The 20,252-nt window shown below is 38.4% G+C and overlaps 1 protein-coding gene across 2 annotated transcripts; it reads right to left on the reverse strand.

Annotated features, from left to right (window-relative positions):
• Positions 1 to 4,054: 4,054 nt before the first annotated feature.
• LOC149260668 (uncharacterized) lies at positions 4,055 to 19,544 on the reverse strand. Of its 2 annotated transcripts, XM_089380441.1 has the most exons (5): positions 19,311 to 19,544; positions 5,045 to 5,169; positions 4,767 to 4,853; positions 4,581 to 4,673; positions 4,064 to 4,408 (listed from the first exon to the last, which is right to left on the reverse strand). In XM_089380441.1, exons 2-5 carry the CDS (start codon positions 5,090 to 5,092, stop codon positions 4,211 to 4,213), a joined length of 426 nt encoding a protein of 141 aa, XP_089236567.1. In that variant the 5' UTR covers positions 5,093 to 5,169; positions 19,311 to 19,544; the 3' UTR covers positions 4,064 to 4,210. The 2 variants fall into 2 exon arrangements, with proteins under 2 accessions (XP_089236569.1, XP_089236567.1); XM_089380443.1 differs by lacking the exon at positions 5,045 to 5,169 and having other exon boundaries at positions 4,055 to 4,408.
• Positions 19,545 to 20,252: the final 708 nt, after the last annotated feature.

A 20,252-nucleotide genomic window follows, 5' to 3' on the forward strand; every position in this document is an offset into this window, starting at 1 on the left:
ATTCAGTTGGCCTCTTTGCGATTAACCAACACTGCTCTCGTTTGGTGGGAGAGCAAAGTACAAAGCAGTAAGGATGTGGGTAATCTTTATTCCTCTTGGCCTAATTTCATTTCTGCATTAAAAGCACAATTTTATCCATTGGGTTACATGCAAAAAGCTTTAATGAACTGGCAGTATTTAAGGCAAGGCAAAGGTCAGGATGTTTAGAGTTTTACAAAAGAATTTAGGAAGCAAGCACTTAATTTGGGTATTGCACTTGATACACCTGAAATTGTGACTAAATACATTGGATCATTACATAGTTATATTAGGCATTCATTGTTGTTGTTTGAACCAACCACCATTGATGCGGCCAGTGTAAAGGCCATTCACATTGAGAACAGGGGCAAACATGACAGAGATGATCATTCAAAGAAACCACCTTCCAAACCTCCTAATGGCAAATCAAAATCCAAGTGGAAAGGAAAGGAGAAGAAGACAGCATCATCCAAGAAAGAAGAAGGAGAGAAGCCTTATTGCAGCCACTGCAAAAAGGAAGGTCATGATGATGATCACTGTTGGAAAATGCATCCAGAAAAGCGACCGAAGAAGTTTGGAGGAAAGGGAAAACAGAAGACGGTAGTAGTTGTGCAGCAAGACCTTGGTTCTGACTCAAGAGATGAAGCATTGATCATAGCAGCAGGAACAAAAGTTACTCTTACACCGCATGTTAATTTTGATTCACATGAAGGTACTAGTTCAGTAAATGAGTCCCTTCCTAATGAACGAAAGAAAATTGAGTTATTTCATATTAGAGTTGTGGTGAATCATACTAAAGTAGAGACTCTATTTGATACTGGATCTCAAGCAAACTTAATTGCAGAATCCTTGGTAAAGAAACTTGGCTTGGAAACAAAACCACATCCAAAACCTTACCCACTAGGATGGATACATGATAAAGCAAAATTAAATGTAACTAAACAGTGTAATGTGAAATTTGTAATTGCTTCTAAGCTAGTGGATGAAGTAGTGCTAGATGTAATACCATTGGATATATGTGGCATGGTATTAGGGAGTCCATACTTATATGATCGAAAAGCCATTTTCTTTCGTCATGAGAACAAATACCAAATCACCAAAGATGGGGTAGAATATATTGTAAGGGCTCATTAGAATAAAATCAATGCCAGCCTTGTAAGTGCAGGACAAATGAAGAGATTGGTGAACTCTAGTAAGGGTTGCATGCTTATGGTCGTAAGGGGAAAGATGCAAAATTAACTGATACTTTTCAAGGTTGCGATCCTGAACATAAAAAGGAATTATGTAAATTAATTTCTAACTTTGATGAGATATTTCAGGAACCCAAGGGATTGCCTCCAAAAAGGGGAATCCAACATGAGATTCATTTGTAGCATGACGCTCCTTTACCAAATATTGGCATGTATAAGATTTCATCCATTGAGATGGAGGAAATCAAAAAGCAGGTGCAGGAATTTCTGGATCAAGGGGTCATCAGGCTGAGCACTTCTCCATGTGGCTCTCCGATCGTCTTGGTGCCAAAGAAAGATGTCACATGGAGGATGTGCATTGATTATCGAGCATTGAGTAAGATCACAGTGAAAAACCGCTACCCTCTTCCACGTATAGATGATTTATTAGATCAGTTAAAGAATGCTATCTATTTCACCAAGTTGGATTTGCGTAGTGGTTATCACCAGGTGCGGATTGCAGAACAAGATGTGTGGAAGACCGCCTTCAAAACGAAACAAGGGTTGCTCGAGTGGATGGTGATGCCGTTCGGACTTTGCAACACTCCAGCTACATTCATGAGGATCATGAATGATCTCTTTAGGCCTTTTATTGATGAGTTTGTTCTTGTATATTTAGATGATATTCTTGTTTTTAGTAAGAGTTGGAATGAACATGTATGCCATGTAAAGAAAGTGCTTGATGTATTGAAAAAAGAAAAACTCTATGTAAAGTTGTCAAAGTGTGAGTTCGGGAAAACCTCGTTGGTTTACCTAGGTCATATTGTTGGTCATGGTCAGTTGCAAATAGATCCTTCAAAAGTTGAAGCAATTGTAAAATGGCCTAAGCCTACTAATGTATCAGAAGTCCGTAGCTTTTTAGGTGCAGTCCAGTATTGGCGAAGATTCATTGCCAATTTTTCTGTTATAGCAGCACCTTTGCACACATTGACAAGTGTGAAACAGGTCTTTCAATAGGGAGGAAAGCAGCAAACACTACAACAAAACCAGCGATTTGCGCCAGATTTTAGTGCATTTTTTTTGTAATTGTGATGAGCAACCTGGCGCTAAATCTGGCTCTATTGTACAATTTTTAAAGCGTCCTTTTTTGCACCTGATTTTGCATCCTTTTTCACGCTAGATTTTGCATCATTTTTTACACCAAACTATGCATCATTTTTTGCGTCAACTTTTGAACCAAGATTTGCATCTTATTTTATGACAGGTTTTGCTTCTAGTTTTGTGTCATTTTTTGCATCTATTTTTCATTCTCTTTTGCTTCCTATTTTGTGTCATTCTTTGCTTCCATTTTTGCACCATCATTTGCATCAAGTTTACACTGTATTTTGAATCCAATTTAACGTCTTTTTATGTATCCATTTTGTGTCAGTTTTTGCATCTAATCTTACGCCAGGTTTTGTATCTAGTCTTACACTAGTTTTTGCTTCTATTTTTGCACCAGCTTTGGTGCCTATCTTTGCACCATGTGTTGAATTTGATTTAGCACCAAATTTTGCATCCATTTTTGTGCCCATTTTTGCATCTTTTTTTGGACCATTTTTTACATCCACATTTACGTTTGATTTGTCTCCATTTTTCCCATCTCATTTTGCACCATATTTTGCGTCATTTGTTTCATCCAATTTTGCATCATTTTTAACACCATCTCTTGCATCTAATGTTACATCATTTTGAGCATCCAAATTTGCATTTATATTTGCATCTTATGTTGAGTCATGTGTTGTGTCCACCTTTGCATCTTATTTTGTGTCTAATGATACATTCAATTTAGAGCCATTTTTTACGTCTACTTTTGTATTTGTTTTTGCACCAAGTTTTGCATCCAATTTTAAGCTATTTTATGCCCCTTTTTGCACCATTTTTTTGTGTCTACTTGTGTCCAATGTTGCACCATTATTTACACAAACTTTTTCATCCAATTTTGCATTTTTTTGGTGTCTAGTTTTACATCGTTTTCACCATCCAAATTTGCATATTTTTTTGCCTCATTTTGTGTCCACATTTGCATATAATTTTGCGTCTGAGTTCGAGCCTAAATTTGCATGTGATTAGGAATCATTTTTTACATCCAATATGGCATCCTTGGTTTCACCTTTTTTCAGCCCCATTTTGCATCTTGTTTTATGTCTTTTCTTACATCTTTTTTTTTTCCTTTTTTGCACCCAAGTTTGCATCCCAAATTTACACCATTATTTGCATCATCATTTGGCATATTAATTTGTAACGTTTTTTGCTTCTTTTTAACGCTCAACTTTGCATCTTATTTTACATCTAGTTGTTGTCTTTTTTTGCATCTAATTTGGTGCCCATTTATGTGTCCTTGTTTTTGCCCAATTTGATATCCTTTTGTATGCCATGTTTTGTTCCCTTCTTTGTGTCAACTATTGCACAATGTTTCACTTCTAATTTAAAACACTTTGTATGTCAATTGTTTGCATTTTGTATTAATTCCTAGTTTAACATCCAATTTTACTTTCAATTTTGCATCCATGGTTACATCCGCATTTGACTTCTTATATAGAGTATATTTTTCTTTACATATATGACCCCCTTTATAGATTCATAGTGAAATATATGATAGTTTCTAAATATCATTAAAGCAGATATCACAATTCAAAATCATTTGTAAAGAAATTTAAGAGAAATTGACAACATCCATCCAAAAAAATAACAATGTGTCATTAACAATTTTCAAAACATGTATAAAATAGCAACATAATACTAATAAAATCACTATTATTTTTAATCAAAACAAGTAAAATTCAAATATGATTAACAAATCAAAATATTTCATGAATATCGTTATTCTACGATAAATTAACAACATACATAAATCAAACTCATTGTATGATTACAAAATCAAAATGTCTCATTGATATAGGGTAAATTCACAACACCCATCTAAACATAACAATGTCATTCTACACAATAATTTCTTCATAAAAAACAATGCATGTGCATGCCTAGCTACCACCACCAAGATCATCCTCATGATCATCTTGACCATCCTCATTACTCTGATCCACATCATCACCAACACCGCAACTATCATCATCATCTCCTCCTTCACCACCATCATCCTCATCCTCATCCTCATCATCTCCTGATATATGTTGAACATAATTTTGATCATCGTCTTGGCAATCATTACCTATAGCATTCTGACAAAAAAAATCAATATTACATGTTAGTATTAATTACATAACACAACACATGTTTTTGTTATACAATGTTAACCATAAAATGAGGTAAGATATAATATCTAATAGTACTAAAAAATAAAATGAAAATATGGTTTAAAAGCATATTGGAAATCCAACTAAGATTACATACCATAGAGTCCATCCAAACAACAAATTCAACCCATCTCTTTTGCTGCAGCACCTCCTTTTCCAAATGATTTGGAGGTCTTCCATATTTTAGTTCCTATCAATCAGTAAATAGGGAGAAATTAGATAACAATGACTTTCTTCTAGTACAAAATTTATTAAAAAAATATCACATGTTTAATATACTTACAAAGGTTGTTATCAGTGCTTTTAAACCTTTCTGGCCACTACGATGAGTGACTTTTGTCTTGGTTAACCTCGCCTTGGATGCCTTGTCCTTAAACATAAACCAATTCAATTTATTTTCACACAAATACATGTCTAAGATACTTATAAGTATTAATACATTCTAAATCATGTTTAATGAAAAATTCAATACCTGAATTTTTATTTCATATATCTTATTTATAACATTTTAATAATTACAATAATACTCTTGTTACCAGATATTGTCAGAAGAAATCTTACAAGACCGCTACCTAAGAACATTGGACAGTTGAATGCATTAGTTAACATGTTTGAAGAATTCTATCTTCAAATCTAGATCCATCTCATGTGATTCCCGTATGTGGTATAAATTGTCTTGAAGGTACCTGCATCATTCGACACAAAGCTATTCAGCACAATCGTTAACAAAAAACATCACAACTGCACAATATGAACGGTGCATCAAAATTGGCATTCACACGTCTAAGGTCTTTTTGGCATATTTGGTGTGGGTATAAAAGGTTTCCATTAAATCTCGTAAGCCTTTTTAACTATTATAAATAAACCACTAAAGTAAAACAAACAAATCAGTTATAAGAACTGAAAAGAAAGCTTGAAAAAAGATTAACATTTTCTAAAAGGCAAACACTAGAACACACTTCAAAATACTTTTCCTAAAATACTTCTTCAACCTGGCATCAAATTTGAAGGGCATGGTCATATTTCAATATGAAGTCATACTATATTTTCAACCCTTCTATGTTGGCAAGTTAAAACTAATGTTCCACCAAGACTCCGGGATAGGGAGATGCATGTCTGGGGTGATGCACAGGGGGGGCGTGTGAGAGTACCCTCAAATTTTAGGTAAAATTAGGGGGCAGGGGGATATGGGGGTATATAATTTTTTTTATATATATATATATATATATATATATATATATATATATATATATATATATATTCAATAATGAAAGCATAAATACATTGATCCGTACATGATTGAATTAAATAATGAAATACACTGATCCATACTCATCATTCATACTAATACATACATCATTCATTCATACACCACGAGATTCAATAATGAACTAGATTGATCCATATTCATCATTCATTATTCAACATTCTAGAATCTAAATTGATTTAAAAATTAAATTCATCATTCATCATTCTAGATTCTAAATTGATTTAAAATTTAAATTCGTGATTCTAGAATCTAATTAGTACTAACCAAAATAGACTATAGTAGATACTTAGGCCTGAAGATTGGAATAGTAAATTGATATAACTCAAACTCAAAAAAAGTAAAGAGTGAAAGTCAAAGAATCAGTCTAAGGTCATCCATATCTAAAGTCAAGACTCGAAAGTTAAAACTGACAATTAAAAATGGCCAATGAGCATTTTAGGAGTGCCATGGAGGAGGAGGTGCAACAGTTAACTGGTAAGTCAAATAGTGCTGCGCAGCAAGCTGAGTAGACATAAGCTTGGTAACTCGAATGAGTGAGTTAGAGTGATCCAGGTGGATGTTGGTGGCCACCCACCAACCCATTTGGACCCCCACAACTGTCTCTTTCAGTCTTTTCAGTTTCCTAAATTGTAGCACAGTTTACTATTTTTAGCAGTTTTTCGGGTCCTGAACTTCCGGAGCCGTTTTGAGGCCCTAAACGACGTTTTTTTGGGATTCTGGGGCAACATGGGTCCTCCCAAAGTGGTAGTACTCGGATAGATCTTTCTAACGAGCTATCGTACGCGTCAAACGGAGATCGTATGCCAAAGTTACGACCCCGGGAAATTGATGTACCAATTTACCCAAACGGGGCCCACAATTTGGCGTTTCATCTTCTAGGGTTAGGTTTCGGGATGTGAAGGGTTTTTCATTGTTTCTCAACAATAAATAGGCCTTCGAGCCTCATTGTAACACAGTTCGGAATAGTTCAGAGGCATGTAGCCGCACATCTCTTCTCAGAGATAAGCTACCATTGCCCTAGTTGGTTTATTTCCATTACCGTTTGTAAGCATATTTCAGTATTTTCCATTAATGAAATGAAGCATTATTTCCGCTGCATCTCTGTGTTTATGGTTATTGTATCTCTGTATTTATGGTTATCTCTGTAATCTATTGCGTTCCTGCTTAAATCCGGATCAGTGGTATCAGAGCGGTCTGCTTTTTCTCTGTTTTTCTTTGCATGTCCCCAACGAGGTCGAGATATAAGGAGTTAGGGCTTGAACTGGTCGAACCTTTACAAGACCAGCCTCGCAAATCCCGACGGCCTCCCATGGCGGATGAGAAGAAAGACGAGGGGGCAGGAGATCCTATCAAAATCTTGCTCGAAGAAGCGCTCGAGTGGCAAAGGAACGCGATGATGGATAGCTTTGCGCAGATCCTTCAGCGGCTACCCAGAGGCGACGCATCGGCTTCCAACAGCGACTCTGGAAACGCCACGCCGTTTAAGGTACAAGTTAATTTTGAAATCCCCATCTTTGAGGGTCGAATAGACGCAGATGCGGTAGATAAATGGTTAAATCTGCTAGATGGGTATTTTTCTGTTCATGAATTTTCAAGTCGGGAAAAGATTGTTTTCGCTCTTCTCAAAGCAGCCCCCCACGTCAAGGACTGGTGGGAAACCTACTGCGAGCAGAAGGATGAAAGTACAGGCTCACTATTTTCATCCGCACCCACTTGGAATGACTTCCGGGATGCCATCAAGGAGCAGTACTACCCTATCGGAAGCTATGAGGACAAATACATCAAATGGACCACACTGCGGCAGGGACGAGACCAAGATGTGCCGGAGTTCACAAACATTTTTCATACCCTTCGCACACAGTTGGGTATCAAAGATTCTGAGCTGCATCTGGTACTCAAATACCGTGGCTGCCTACATAGATACATCCAGGAAGAGATGGTGTTCTTGAACATCTCCTCACTCGGCACAGCGTACCGATACGCTGTCAAAATCGAGCAAAAGTTCAAACAGAAGAAGCGAGACTTTGGATCTGCAAATCCGAAGCCCAAAGGACAAAGCCAAGGCGGGGCAGCCCAAGACAACCCGCTGAAGTCGCAAGAAAAGAACAACACCACGAAGCCGAAGAAGGACACAGGAAAGTGGTGTGAGTTCCACAAGAGTCCCACTCATAACACAAGTGAGTGTCGGACCAAGCAGTCGTTGGTGGCCGAGTTGAAGGCTTCCGAATCAGATGCATGTTCCAACCCTGAGCCAGAACCCGACAAGGGGAATGGCAAAGGGAAGCAGATCATTGATGCGGATCCCAGCGCCACTGTTGCCACCGCCAAGATCCAGAAAGATGAGCCCGAAAATCCAGAGGAAGGGGAGCGTCTTTTCCACTCACAGATGTGGGTGAAGGGTTCGCCGCTGCAATTCATTGTCGACAGTGGCAGCCAAAAGAACCTCGTTTCAGCAGAGGTCGTGAAGCGGTTGGGCCTACTGACTACACCACACCCACAGCCGTACAGTATCGGGTGGCTTCATGAAGGACGAGATCTCAAAGTTCGCCAGCAGTGCCGCCTTCCCTACAGCATCAAACCCTTCACAGACGAGGTATTGTGTGATGTTACACCTCTGGATGTTTGTGATGTACTATTAGGCCAGCCATACTTATGGAGGCGACATGCTGTGTATGAGTCAAGGCCTCGTGCTGTCATTATTTATTTGAATAATTCATTATACAGGATACTAGAGGTAGCCCCACTTACTGCCACATCCTTGATCACTACCAAGAAAGGCAGCAAGCTCATATCACAGACCAGGAAATTCATCTGTCTGGTTCGCTCCCAAAATAAGGGGAAGATCATTGCTACATCCATGACCCCTGCAAAGGGTTCCTACACACAGCAGCAGCAACAAAGGGATACGGTCATGACAGAACACAGGAACAACTTCTCCTCACCCACAGGGGTACCACATAAGTTTCAGGTGGGCAACAAAGTTTGGTTACATCTGCAGAAAGAACGCCTTACAAGAGCCCATCAGAAGCTCCGACCACTCCGACATGGTCCTCACAGCAGTACCAAGGCTATGGGCAACAATGCTTTGAAGCACATCATTCCTCCATTCCTTCACTTGCACCGAGTATTCAATGTGGACCATCATCGACCATGCTTTCCACCATTTCTGGACACATCAGAGATTGCAGAACAGCTCACCAGAGAACCAACTCAGCAGAAGCTTCCTCATCTCAGGGAGGAACTCAACGCAATGGGGACCATTGCTTCCTAAGGGGGGAGGAATGATCCAGGTGGATGTTGGTGGCCACCCACCAACCCATTTGGACCCCCACAACTGTCTCTTTCAGTCTTTTCAGTTTCCTAAATTGTAGCACAGTTTACTATTTTTAGCAGTTTTTCGGGTCCTGAACTTCCGGAGCCGTTTTGAGGCCCTAAACGACGTTTTTTTGGGATTCTGGTAGTACTCGGATAGATCTTTCTAACGAGCTATCGTACGCGTCAAACGGAGATCGTATGCCAAAGTTACAACCCCGGGAAATTGATGTACCAATTTACCCAAATGGGGCCCACAATTTGGCGTTTTATCTTCTAGGGTTAGGTTTCGGGATGTGAAGGGTTTTTCATTGTTTCTCAACAATAAATAGGCCTTCGAGCCTCATTGTAACATAGTTCGGAACAGTTCAGAGGCATGTAGCCGCACATCTCTTCTCAGAGATAAGCTACCATCGCCCTAGCTGGTTTATTTCCATTACCGTTTGTAAGCATATTTCAGTATTTTCCATTAATGAAATGAAGCATTATTTCCACTGCATCTCTGTGTTTATGGTTATTGTATCTCTGTATTTATGGTTATCTCTGTAATCTATTGCGTTCCTGCTTAAATCCGGATCATAGAGATTGCAAATTAGTTTAGGTTTTGATATTTGTTATGTGTTGTTCTTTTTAATTTTAATTTTTTTTTATGGTTGTTTTATAATTTTTTTTAATTTCTATATTACAACAGTTACTAGAAAAAAAATTAAGCAGAACATGGCCCCCCTCAAAAGGGGGCTTTTGGGCTTGGTGCTCTTGATTAAATGGTAGTTCCAAACCCTTATATATAATAGAGCCCAATGGAAACATCGCAATTCGCTCATTCCTGAAATCCTAAAAATTGTTATGTCTGATGCATTTTGAGTGGAATCTGAAATTTACTTTCTCCATATGAAATAAAATGAGGTCAGAACCACTCTCAAACATCCTAAGTCAATTAATAGGGCCCTAGGGTTGAATGTTGAGCTTTCCCACTCATAAATTATTGTTTCAAGCAAAATTAAGGGGGAGCACCTAGCCCTTTTTTAGGGGAGCTGCCCAGAAGCACCCCTTTTGGGGAAACACATCCCCACGGTAGGGAAACGTTTCCCCCTGCGTCTCCCTGTGTCTCCCTAAAAGGGGGCGTGGGGAAACGTGTCCCTGGGCATCTTCCCATCCTAGGTGTGTGGGAAGCGTGGATACGTGCACCCCACCATAGGGGACACATCCTCATGGAACACTGGTTAAAATAAACTATTGCTTTCTTACAAAAGCAAAAAATGGATCAAAATTTTAACTATTTCGTATTTTATGTTTAGCACAATTGCAAGTCGTGTGGTAGTACTGAAATAGGATAGATAAGCAGCAGTGTTTTTTATAATCACTACATAGTCGAATTCCTATCAATCTTATGTGGAAATGATGTAGCTTGAAGTATCTAAATGCAGTACCAAAGTAGAATTGATACCAATAACCAAACAAGGCAGTGACAGCACAAACAAAATTTGTTGTAGCATCAAACTACAGAACTGTATTATCTAAATTTTTTCCTGGTAGCACTCTCATTTCCGTAAAATGTTTTTAATTCCAATGAACAAAGACTTGCCTGACTCGATAACGAAATTGTGTTCCTTTGACATCAAGGATTTAGAAAAGAATTTAAAAAGAACCAATCATAGTAGAAGGATCATTACAGGATCTAAATACTAAAAAATAATCACCATAAAAGAACACTAAACATTAAAAGTTAAAACTAAAGATTGGAGTATCTAAAGAACAGAACCTAATTATTGACAAAAACTAGACATTAAATGAAGGATTGTGGGATCTATGACCCAGTGCCGATAAGAATACAAAATCAACTTCTGCATTCCCCTCATGACCCATCTGGATATGGACTTAAGGAGACCAGAACCAATCTTAATAGATTAATTACAGGATGTAACTGCACAAGCCTAGTACTCCATGAGTCTATCCCCCATCTGCTTATACTAGATATAAGCAACACGTTTGTAGAAAGTTAGAAAAATACATTGTACAATCAGGTTGAACTCAATACAGATTCAATTGGACCTACAACACATTCCAGCCACAAAGCTGGAAAGAGCACAATAAAAATAAAAGCAAACATTGAATCTTATCACTGTTGTGGATTTTGTCCTTAGAATGACATGAGACATTCCAAATATGATGCCCAATCTGATATGTTGGCTCTTCTAGCATGGATGCAAAGAGAAAGCAATTACAGTACTTGATCTGTTTTTTATAATATAAGACTATATTTTGCTAAGAAAACAAAGGTATACAAAAAAGCCCACATGCATTACATATCGAATATCATTCCTTCGGGAAAGCCCTAAAAGCCAAGTGTATGTGGAGACTAATATCAAAAGAGGACCTCTGGAATCAGATTCACATTCAGAGATATATTGAGCCCAATTCAGCAGAAGACTGGATTGGAAACCCAAACAAGTCAATCAACAATGCATCCATATTATTGAAAGTACTGACTATAACATTCCCTTTAATAGGCAGATTGCTGGCATGGAAGGTTTGCAATGAGGCTAAGGCGAAGATCAGTATAGACCCATGGATAAGCAGTGGAGCTGAGTACAAGCTGCCAGAAGCAGTGATAAACTCTCTTCAATCTAGACCAGGCAGCTGGACCAGGAAACTCCTCCATTTGCCAGCAGTATTGGAATAGCGCTGAACAGAGAGATGAATCAAAGGCCAAGAAAATATTCAATCAAAAGGATTTATAAACAAATCAAAAGTGTGCCATGCCTATATAAAAGACTCTGATGATGAACATGTCTGGTCTAAAATCCAGCCTTGGGGATTTACACTCCAAAGTTAGGATAAGAATCGTGTACCCTGGACAGACCAGAATGCACACTCTCATGGTGGAAGCGCATCTGGATAAGAACCTTTCAAAAGTTCATTATTTACATGCAGTTGGCAATCTTAAATAGAGCACCCACATAGGAAGTTCTTAAGAGAAGAAATGGATCAAGTCCAAGCAAATGTATCATGTGTAAAAGAGTTGAAAAGAACATAGACCACTTACTGATATTCTGTCCTTAATAAAGGAAATCTGGATGGTTTGACAAGGATAAAGGACTGTGGACAAGGAGGTTATGCTGAAGAGTGCTCTAAAAAGTGGTAGCAAAACTCAGTCCTCAAAGGCCTTCCTCTAATAGTATCATGGGGAATCTAGAAAGATAGAAATGTTGAAATCTTTGAAGACAGGTATATAACTCTTTCAATGTGCCTTCCAAGGTCAGTCAATCTTCTCAAACTTCAAAGCTTTTTCATCAACCCCAACACAGAAAAAGTTGATTCGTGCTCCTATGGACAAATCTGGAACATGGGGATTACTTTGTTGGAGCTAGTCAAGGTACCCCCCAAAAAAGGGAAGCCATACGTGTTCTCTATCTCAATAACTCTCACTGTATCAGATTTAAAACAGATTTAGGTGAGGATCAAATAACTACACCGAGCTTATTTCCCTAACAATACTCTAAATTGTTTCCATACCCTTTCCTGCCAACAGTTGTGTTACCATCAACATTATCATGGCAATGTTCTACTTTAGCCGATCCAACCTATCCCTAGGACTTTCTTCTTCAACTTCTTCATGAGGACCCCTATCATTGTCAGTGCTCTGCTTCTCCATAGCCCTAGCAACAATTCTTGTCCACTTCTTCTATAGTCATTGCAGGTGCTTACCTACAGGTCCAACCAAGTATATTCGAACTTGGGCTCTGATACCATAAATGACAAGCTTATAGTCTATCCATTTCACCGACACGAGTTTCCAAAAAATTTACAATCTACCACAATCCCTTTAAGTAATTGCAAGACTAATATAAGGATACAGTAATAAACTACCTCTAGTTGCCTGTTGTTGGATAGATCTATAATGGAAGGCTAGAATGCAAGATAGAATGCAAGAGTAGATCAGCTCAATGACCACTTATTGGCTTGAAGATAATTACAATCCCAAGTTCTCTCTGTTCATAACCGAATTCTAATCCATTCCAATGCCACTCATTAGCATACAATAGATGGACAAAGGTTCACACATACAAGGGTCAGTTTCATCCGGTGGCAAGAATACAAAGAACTACACAATGCCACACGCACTAGTTCAAACACCATTCACCAAGAATACTTGAGATGAAGCCGAAATCTTAAAAGGACACCAAAATCAATGAGAGGAAAGAAAAATAAACCAATGATTTAAAGAAATGCCGAGCAAGAATGATTAATTCATTTAACCATCCAATGACCACACTCCCAAGCGAGAGATACCCCCACATTGGAGCGTACAACCCTGTACAGGGCCTCTCGATAATTAAGAAAATCTTTGTACTAAGCAATGGGTTTAAAGAGCTGTTGGGTAGCTTCCTTGGATTTGTTGGGCTGTATATTGGCCCTCAGTAAGCTACAGGAAGTCAAATAAAACTCTAAAATTTGACAGGTAGCTCATGGTCAAACAGTGAAATCAAGGATTCATTATCATCTTTATGTAAACCACAAAGCAGGATCAAATCCAGAGGGGGGCAGAGTATGCACACCTCTGTAGATTTTAGCAGTCAAATTGCTGCGTAGAGGCAGGTCACTTGTAACACAAACAAGGGGGTCTCATACACAATTTCATGTCTGTCTTGGCTGTAACCCTAAAATAAGATCTAAAATAAGATTATTATTATTAGTATAGAGTTGTTCTTCTAAATAGGAGATCTCTTGTATACTAGATTGAAAGTCTTCCAACAGATGTCTTTTTCTTCTTTTTCTTTTTTCCAAGTTTATAGTTATTTTATTGGGTATATTCGATATCATATGCGGTAAACCAAGCAGAATGCACAGACTTGGAGAAATCAGCATCTGTCCTGGTTTCAACTGAGACCTGCAGCAGCCTACTTGGACAATTTGCCATTTCACTAGCATTTCCAGATTTTTCCAAGTCCAATTGGACTGCTGAGTTTGACTCTTCTCTTTGAGGAAACCAAGCCAAATTCAATTTCTCCAAGTCTGTCTTGTGGCCCAATGTCATATTTGTGCATTGACTTACAAGTATGACTCATACTTGCAGGTCAAATGTGAGTCAGACTCTCACTTCTCGCAATTCAAACTCAGCCATCTGCCTATAAAAGACACATAAAAAAAACAAAATAAAGCACTCATTTTGCTTGTTTATTTGCCCCAATTTCACAGCAGACAACCTCCAGATCATTAATTGTCCAGGATCCATGCCATTTTACAGTATGAAGTATCTTCTAGATTCTGTAATACCCTATTTCCCCCCAGTTTGTAAATATGTCTCAATCTCACCGTGAATCACATCATGGATGTTCCTCAACTTTTTTAAAACTAGAACAGACAACTTATAAATGATGTACGTATGTTTTGTTAGTTAATGAATATTCACCAAACCACTGATTAAAGAATGAAGCACTAGTACTAGCCATGATACTACGAGTGGAATCCGGTGAGGGGACTAGGAGGTTACCTTTCCTGCCAAGTAATTGACCTTTGCCAAAAGTCCCATACTACCAAATTGCCAGAAATTTAAATTTGAAATTACTTCCCAGAAATCAGTTATTGAGGGAGAGCTGGGTAGTGGGGCAGCCAACCACTGACAGTTATGAAGGGATGAGAAGTAGCTGGATAGAAGGAACTGTCAACAAAAGGTATGGCAAGTACCCACCTCGATTTCCCAAGTTGACCCATGAATCCATCTGCCACAAGCAAGAAAAATTGTGAGTCTTCTTGGGCCAAGGAAGGGGGATGCACGTGGGGGGTTGAGGAAATGATTATTCCATGTGTGGGTAGTGTGCAGAGGAGACAGGAGGTACTGAAAGAAAGTTTACAAGGTTCTGGGAGCGCCCACGAGCGGAGTGAGTGAAAATCGCAAGTGGGCTCACAGCTGGAAGTTCACAGGCATCAAAAAATGAAACTCATTTGGACTGCTAAAAATCATGCCCAAGGGTATCAAATTGGAGCTGGGTCCATTACTAGATTTTTGGGCCTGCTAAGATACAAATTTGAGTGCTGAAATGGGGCAAGAAAGCATGAACCTGACCTGGGCAAAAAGGCTTGTGAATCTGATGCTAGCTTGGAGAGTTAGCAAGCAGTGAGGGGAGGGTGCTGAGGAACTACACTGGCAGTGAAAGGACTCCCCTGTGCTGATAAAATCCAGCTGAGAAGGCATCTGTGGAATTCGTGTAAGTCCCAGGCCCAGTGGGTAGAGGGGTTTCTACCATCTGACTGTATGTGAAGGAGAGTAGCCTTCACACCCAACAATTTCCTCGAGAAAACCAAGTTTCCCCAGTGGTATCATGGCCTGGCTAGGGGGTGGCTAGCCGTGGACATGGATGGATGTAGCTAAGCCTATGGTTGGTGGAAAAAAGGTTCACCATTCTTCAGTTGCAGGCAATTAATATTCAGTTAAGTATTTTTATCTGTTTTCATAATATTTATAAGTGATAATTTATTTGTTTTATGTTGGCTGAATGGATGCAACCTGCTGGGAATGTTTATGTAATAATGATTTCAGTGCATGTACTTTGGGTATAGACTAACTTAGTACATGCACTTGTTCAAAGAAAGCCCTATCAGCACATGAGATTAAAAGTGAAAAATTAGATTACTAATAAGAAATCTACAGGGGTGAAGATTAAGATTGCTAAATCTAATGGAAACCAAATCATACTTTCGTTTAACGCAAAAGGATATGAGAGGAAACCTGATTCAAGCTTAAAGGTTTGCAAAAAAAAATTGAGACCCCGTCCCTCAAAGGACATCTAGGGGCTGGGTTTGTTACAGATTCCATGTCCCTCAAAGTGTCAAATGTTTGGGCACTTCGCTTCCAATGTCATCAAAAGAAGGGGAAGGGAAAGCAACTTGTAAAGAGTACAAAAGCATCAGCTCAAGTGGATGAGCTTTCATCCAATCTCGAGATACACTTCTCAATGGTCTCATGCCTGTCATCTGACATCATGTCTGATGTGGACTGGTATGTGGACAGTGGAGCCTGCAAACATACAACCTCTAACAAGAGTACCTTTAGTAGAACTTGGTGATGATGCCACATATCCAGTTGCAAGAGTGGGATCCATCAAGTGATATCCTTAAGCTTACTAAGTTAATGATGTTTTGTATGTACCTAGCTTAACTAAAAATCTCTTTCCAATTTTAGTGATGATAGATCCTACATATAGGGCTAACTTTGAAGATCAACAAGTCCTCATCCTAAATTGCAAGGGAATCCTATAAGAACTTTAGGGTATGATAGTGACAACATGTGTGAGCTTTGACAAAAGAGACTAGGTCACTTGCACTAGTGAATGTTGCCAATCTTGAAAAACATGGTGTGGGCATTGCCAATCTTCAAGGTTGAGAAGAAAGGAGTGTGCAAAGGTTGTGCACTTGGCCAGCATGTAAAGGATGTTTTCCTGGCAGTAAACATAGGTCAAGAGGGGTTTCTGACCTAATCAACTCAAATGTATGTGGGCCCATCTCTTCAACTTCCTTATCAAGTAACATTTACTATGAATATTTTATTGATGATTCTTCTAGGAAGTACTAGACTTAATTCACAAAAACCAAAGGAGTTTGATACCTTTTGCATGAAATCAAGAATCAAGAAAATGTTGATAGTTCCCTACAACCCTCAGTAGTTTGGGGCCTTGATTCATGATCTAGTTCTGCTCATGTGTCTCTGTGTATAAACATGTCTCATCATTGTCTATATTTTGAATAGGTATCCTCACAGAATTTTGAAGGATAAGACTGGAGGAATTCAGAAGCCTCAAGTAACACATCTTTGAGTTTTTCAGTTGTCCTATCTACATTCATATTCCAGATGGGAAAAGGACCAAGTTGGAACCTTCTAGTTTGAAGGGCATTTTTGTAGGTTAGAGTGAAACCTCAAAAGCTTATAGAATATACATTCCATCTCAACATAAAGTAGTTGTGAGCAGAGATACCAAGTTTGAAGAAAATGCATGGTCCTCTAAGTCTCAAGAACCTCCAATAGTGACCATGGAGGCAGAAGAGCTTGGTATCCCAAAAACAGATCTGCAGAAATCAAAAAGATCATGAAACGCATACTTAGATCAGCAAGCTTTTGGAAGTGCAAGGGGTGCCTCTTTACCTTCAAGTTCAGCTAGAAAGCCTAGATGGCTAATCTAGACATTAAAAGAGGCAACAGAGTAAGTTGGTGCTCCAACTACTTCCCTTCAAATAAGCCACCCTCCTAAAAATTTCCCTAGTTATGTTGCACTGATATCTTTCATTATTGAAACAAAACCTTCTAGTAACGGCAGTAAGGAAGCAAGTACTGCAAAATGCCATGATGGAGGAATACATCTCCTCCTAAAGAATGATGGGTAGGAGATAGTGCCTAGACTAGTGGAGAAGTCTTTATTTTACTCTAGTTTTTCTTACAACAACCATGCATGGTTAAGCATGCACCAGATAGCAGCATATAAAACTGCAAAGCTCGGTTTGTGGCTGGACGGTCCTCCCATTAAAAAGGAGTTGACTATGAGGAGACTTTTGCTCTTGTTACTAAATATACCTCTATCAGATTTACTATGTCTTTCACAACAATCTTCCATTGGATTTTATATCAAATTTATGTAAAGACAACATTTCTTAATAGGTTGATTAAGGAGTTATATGAATAAACCAACCAAGAGGCTTTTAGGTGAATAGGCTTGAGACCCATGTTTACAAGTTGAAGTAGGCCCTTTATGAGTTGAAACAGGCACCATTTGCATGGCACTCCAAGATCGATGAGTAACTTTCAGATTTGGGTTTCACTGAGACAGATGCAGATTCTAATTTTTACAATTTGGTAGATCATTCTAATCTGCTTGTTTTAGTCCCATATGTAGACAATCTTACACTCACAGGAAGTTAAAAGGAATCCACAAACTAGTGCAGGGCAAAATTGGCAAGAGAATTTGTCATGACTTGAAGCACTACTTGCTGGCTCTAGGGGTGTAGCAAAGTGCAGGTGAAGTGTTCCTTGGACAAAAAGAGTATGTAATTGAAATTCTTAGAAGATTTCAAATGATGGACTGCAAACCCATGGCTACTCTAGTGTATGCAATTGAAATTCTGATGAGATTTCAAATGATGTACTGAAAACCCATGGCTACTCCCCTGTGGTAGTAAATCCATTGTACTTTGCTGATTCTAATTCAGATTTGATGAACATCTGTATACAGGGAATTGATAGGTTTCCTCATGTACTTAGTTAACACAAGGCCTAACATTTATTTTGCAGTCAACACTTTCAGTACATGGTGCAGCCTAGGCAAGTTCATCAGGTTGCCACAAAACACAAGTTCTATTACTTGGAAGGGGGCGGTGCATTTTGCACTGAGATATGTTAGTGATGCAGCTTTTTATTCAATGATAATGGAATAGCATTAACAGGGGTTCTCGACAGTGATCTACATGTTCTGTGCATGTTTTCTAACTGTGTCCGTTTATAGGCTCAAACGACATTCAGATTATAGTTTCGATTAGCCTTTAAATTCAGACTGTGCTACTTTCCTGTAGGAGAAGAATCTGTTAAACAAGTGTTACTAAATTCATCAGTTGTTAGTAATTAATTGGATGAATGGCAGTAGTAGAAGATGAAATCAAACGTTCTGTCCGTTTTTATTTCAGAGTGCTTTGAACATGTCTACAAAGAATTAAATGGTGAAGCAGACACCTTGAGGAAGGAAGGACTACAGTTGGCTGAGGGTTCAAGGTTATGAAGTGAAATCAAGGATTGTCATATCTTACACGAACATATTTCTGCATCCTCGAATGGGGATTCTTATGACAGTCAATATTCTGAAGATGATCCAAGTGCCTCAAAAGAAGAATTCTGAATTTTAGAGAAGTTACAGGACCCTTCAATCAATATCAATGCCTTCTTCAGGCTTAGCAAAGAATGTATATTTTCGTTCTGATATTTCTCGAAGCCTAAAGCATTTACAGAATGTATCTCTTTACACTCGGATGAAATAAAAGATTAGAAAAATTGAGGGAAAATATATCAATATCAATCGATATGTAAGCCAATAAATGCGCCAAAAAAAACACAGATTGAAAAAATATGCCTGTTGTGAGTCTGTGAAAGCAAATATAAGCAGCACCTCTTCTGGAAAATGTGAAGCGGAAATACAAAACAAAAAAGACATCGTGATAAGAGAATATGGGTTGAGAGGGACAAAAGAAATCAAGGCTTATACTCACCTCTATCCGATTGCATATGAGGATCTGAACCAGCCGCATCGGTTATCCAAAAATGCACCTTTGTCCGTGCACCGATCAAGTCAATCCGCCGCCTGGAAAGAAAAATAGCACAATGCAAATATTTGCAAATGCGTCTACCTAAAAAGGGCGCGCGGCGTAAGAGGCCCTCCTGAAACCCCTCGGAGAAGGATATATCTGCGGACCTGAAACCCTACATCCGATATAACAACCCATTTTAAGATATAAATGTTTTAAAAAGTTAAAGAGCGTTGTCGCCGACCCTGAAACCCTACATCGTATATAGAACTAGCATTTGCACAAACCGGTGCAACGTCATAGAAGTAGTGGGATATGGAAGTAGGTTTGTGCAACGTCATAGAAGTAGTGGGATATGGAAGTAAGTAAAAGTAATATTTTAGTAAAATGTTAAATATGTGTTGTATGAATTAATAATTTTATTATATAATTAATAAAAGAATTAATAGAGAAGGGTTATTATTTTAAAATTTAGGATATAATTATAAAAAAAAAAATTGAGAGGAAATATTAGTTTTAAGATAAAAAAAAATTAATTAAAAAGAGCGATAAATTTTAGGTTTAATTCTAAAGCCTCAATGCGAAAGGATATATTAGAACATCCTAAAAAGTCTTTTAAGAAAAATGGCGATTAAAACCTTTTCCAAATAAATTTTAAAGGTTTAAAGCATAAATATAATAAAAGCCGGCATATATATGTAAATAGTAATAAAGAGGTCGACCCCATAAAACTGCCACGTTGCATATTGGGATCTCGCGAGTGGAGTTTTTGTTTTATTGTCCATGACCAAACTTCCGAAGCCTCTAACTTGCGACTTTATTTACACCATATCCATTCAATTTAATTATTTACACCATAACCATTGCAACTTTTAATGTCCATGACCAGACACACGTCTTTAAAAC

The sequence above is a fragment of the Pinus tabuliformis genome, chromosome 6, assembly GCF_031772625.1.
Source record: "Pinus tabuliformis cultivar Carrire ecotype Pingquan chromosome 6, CPIR1, whole genome shotgun sequence".
Classification (NCBI taxonomy): domain Eukaryota; kingdom Viridiplantae; phylum Streptophyta; class Pinopsida; order Pinales; family Pinaceae; genus Pinus; species Pinus tabuliformis.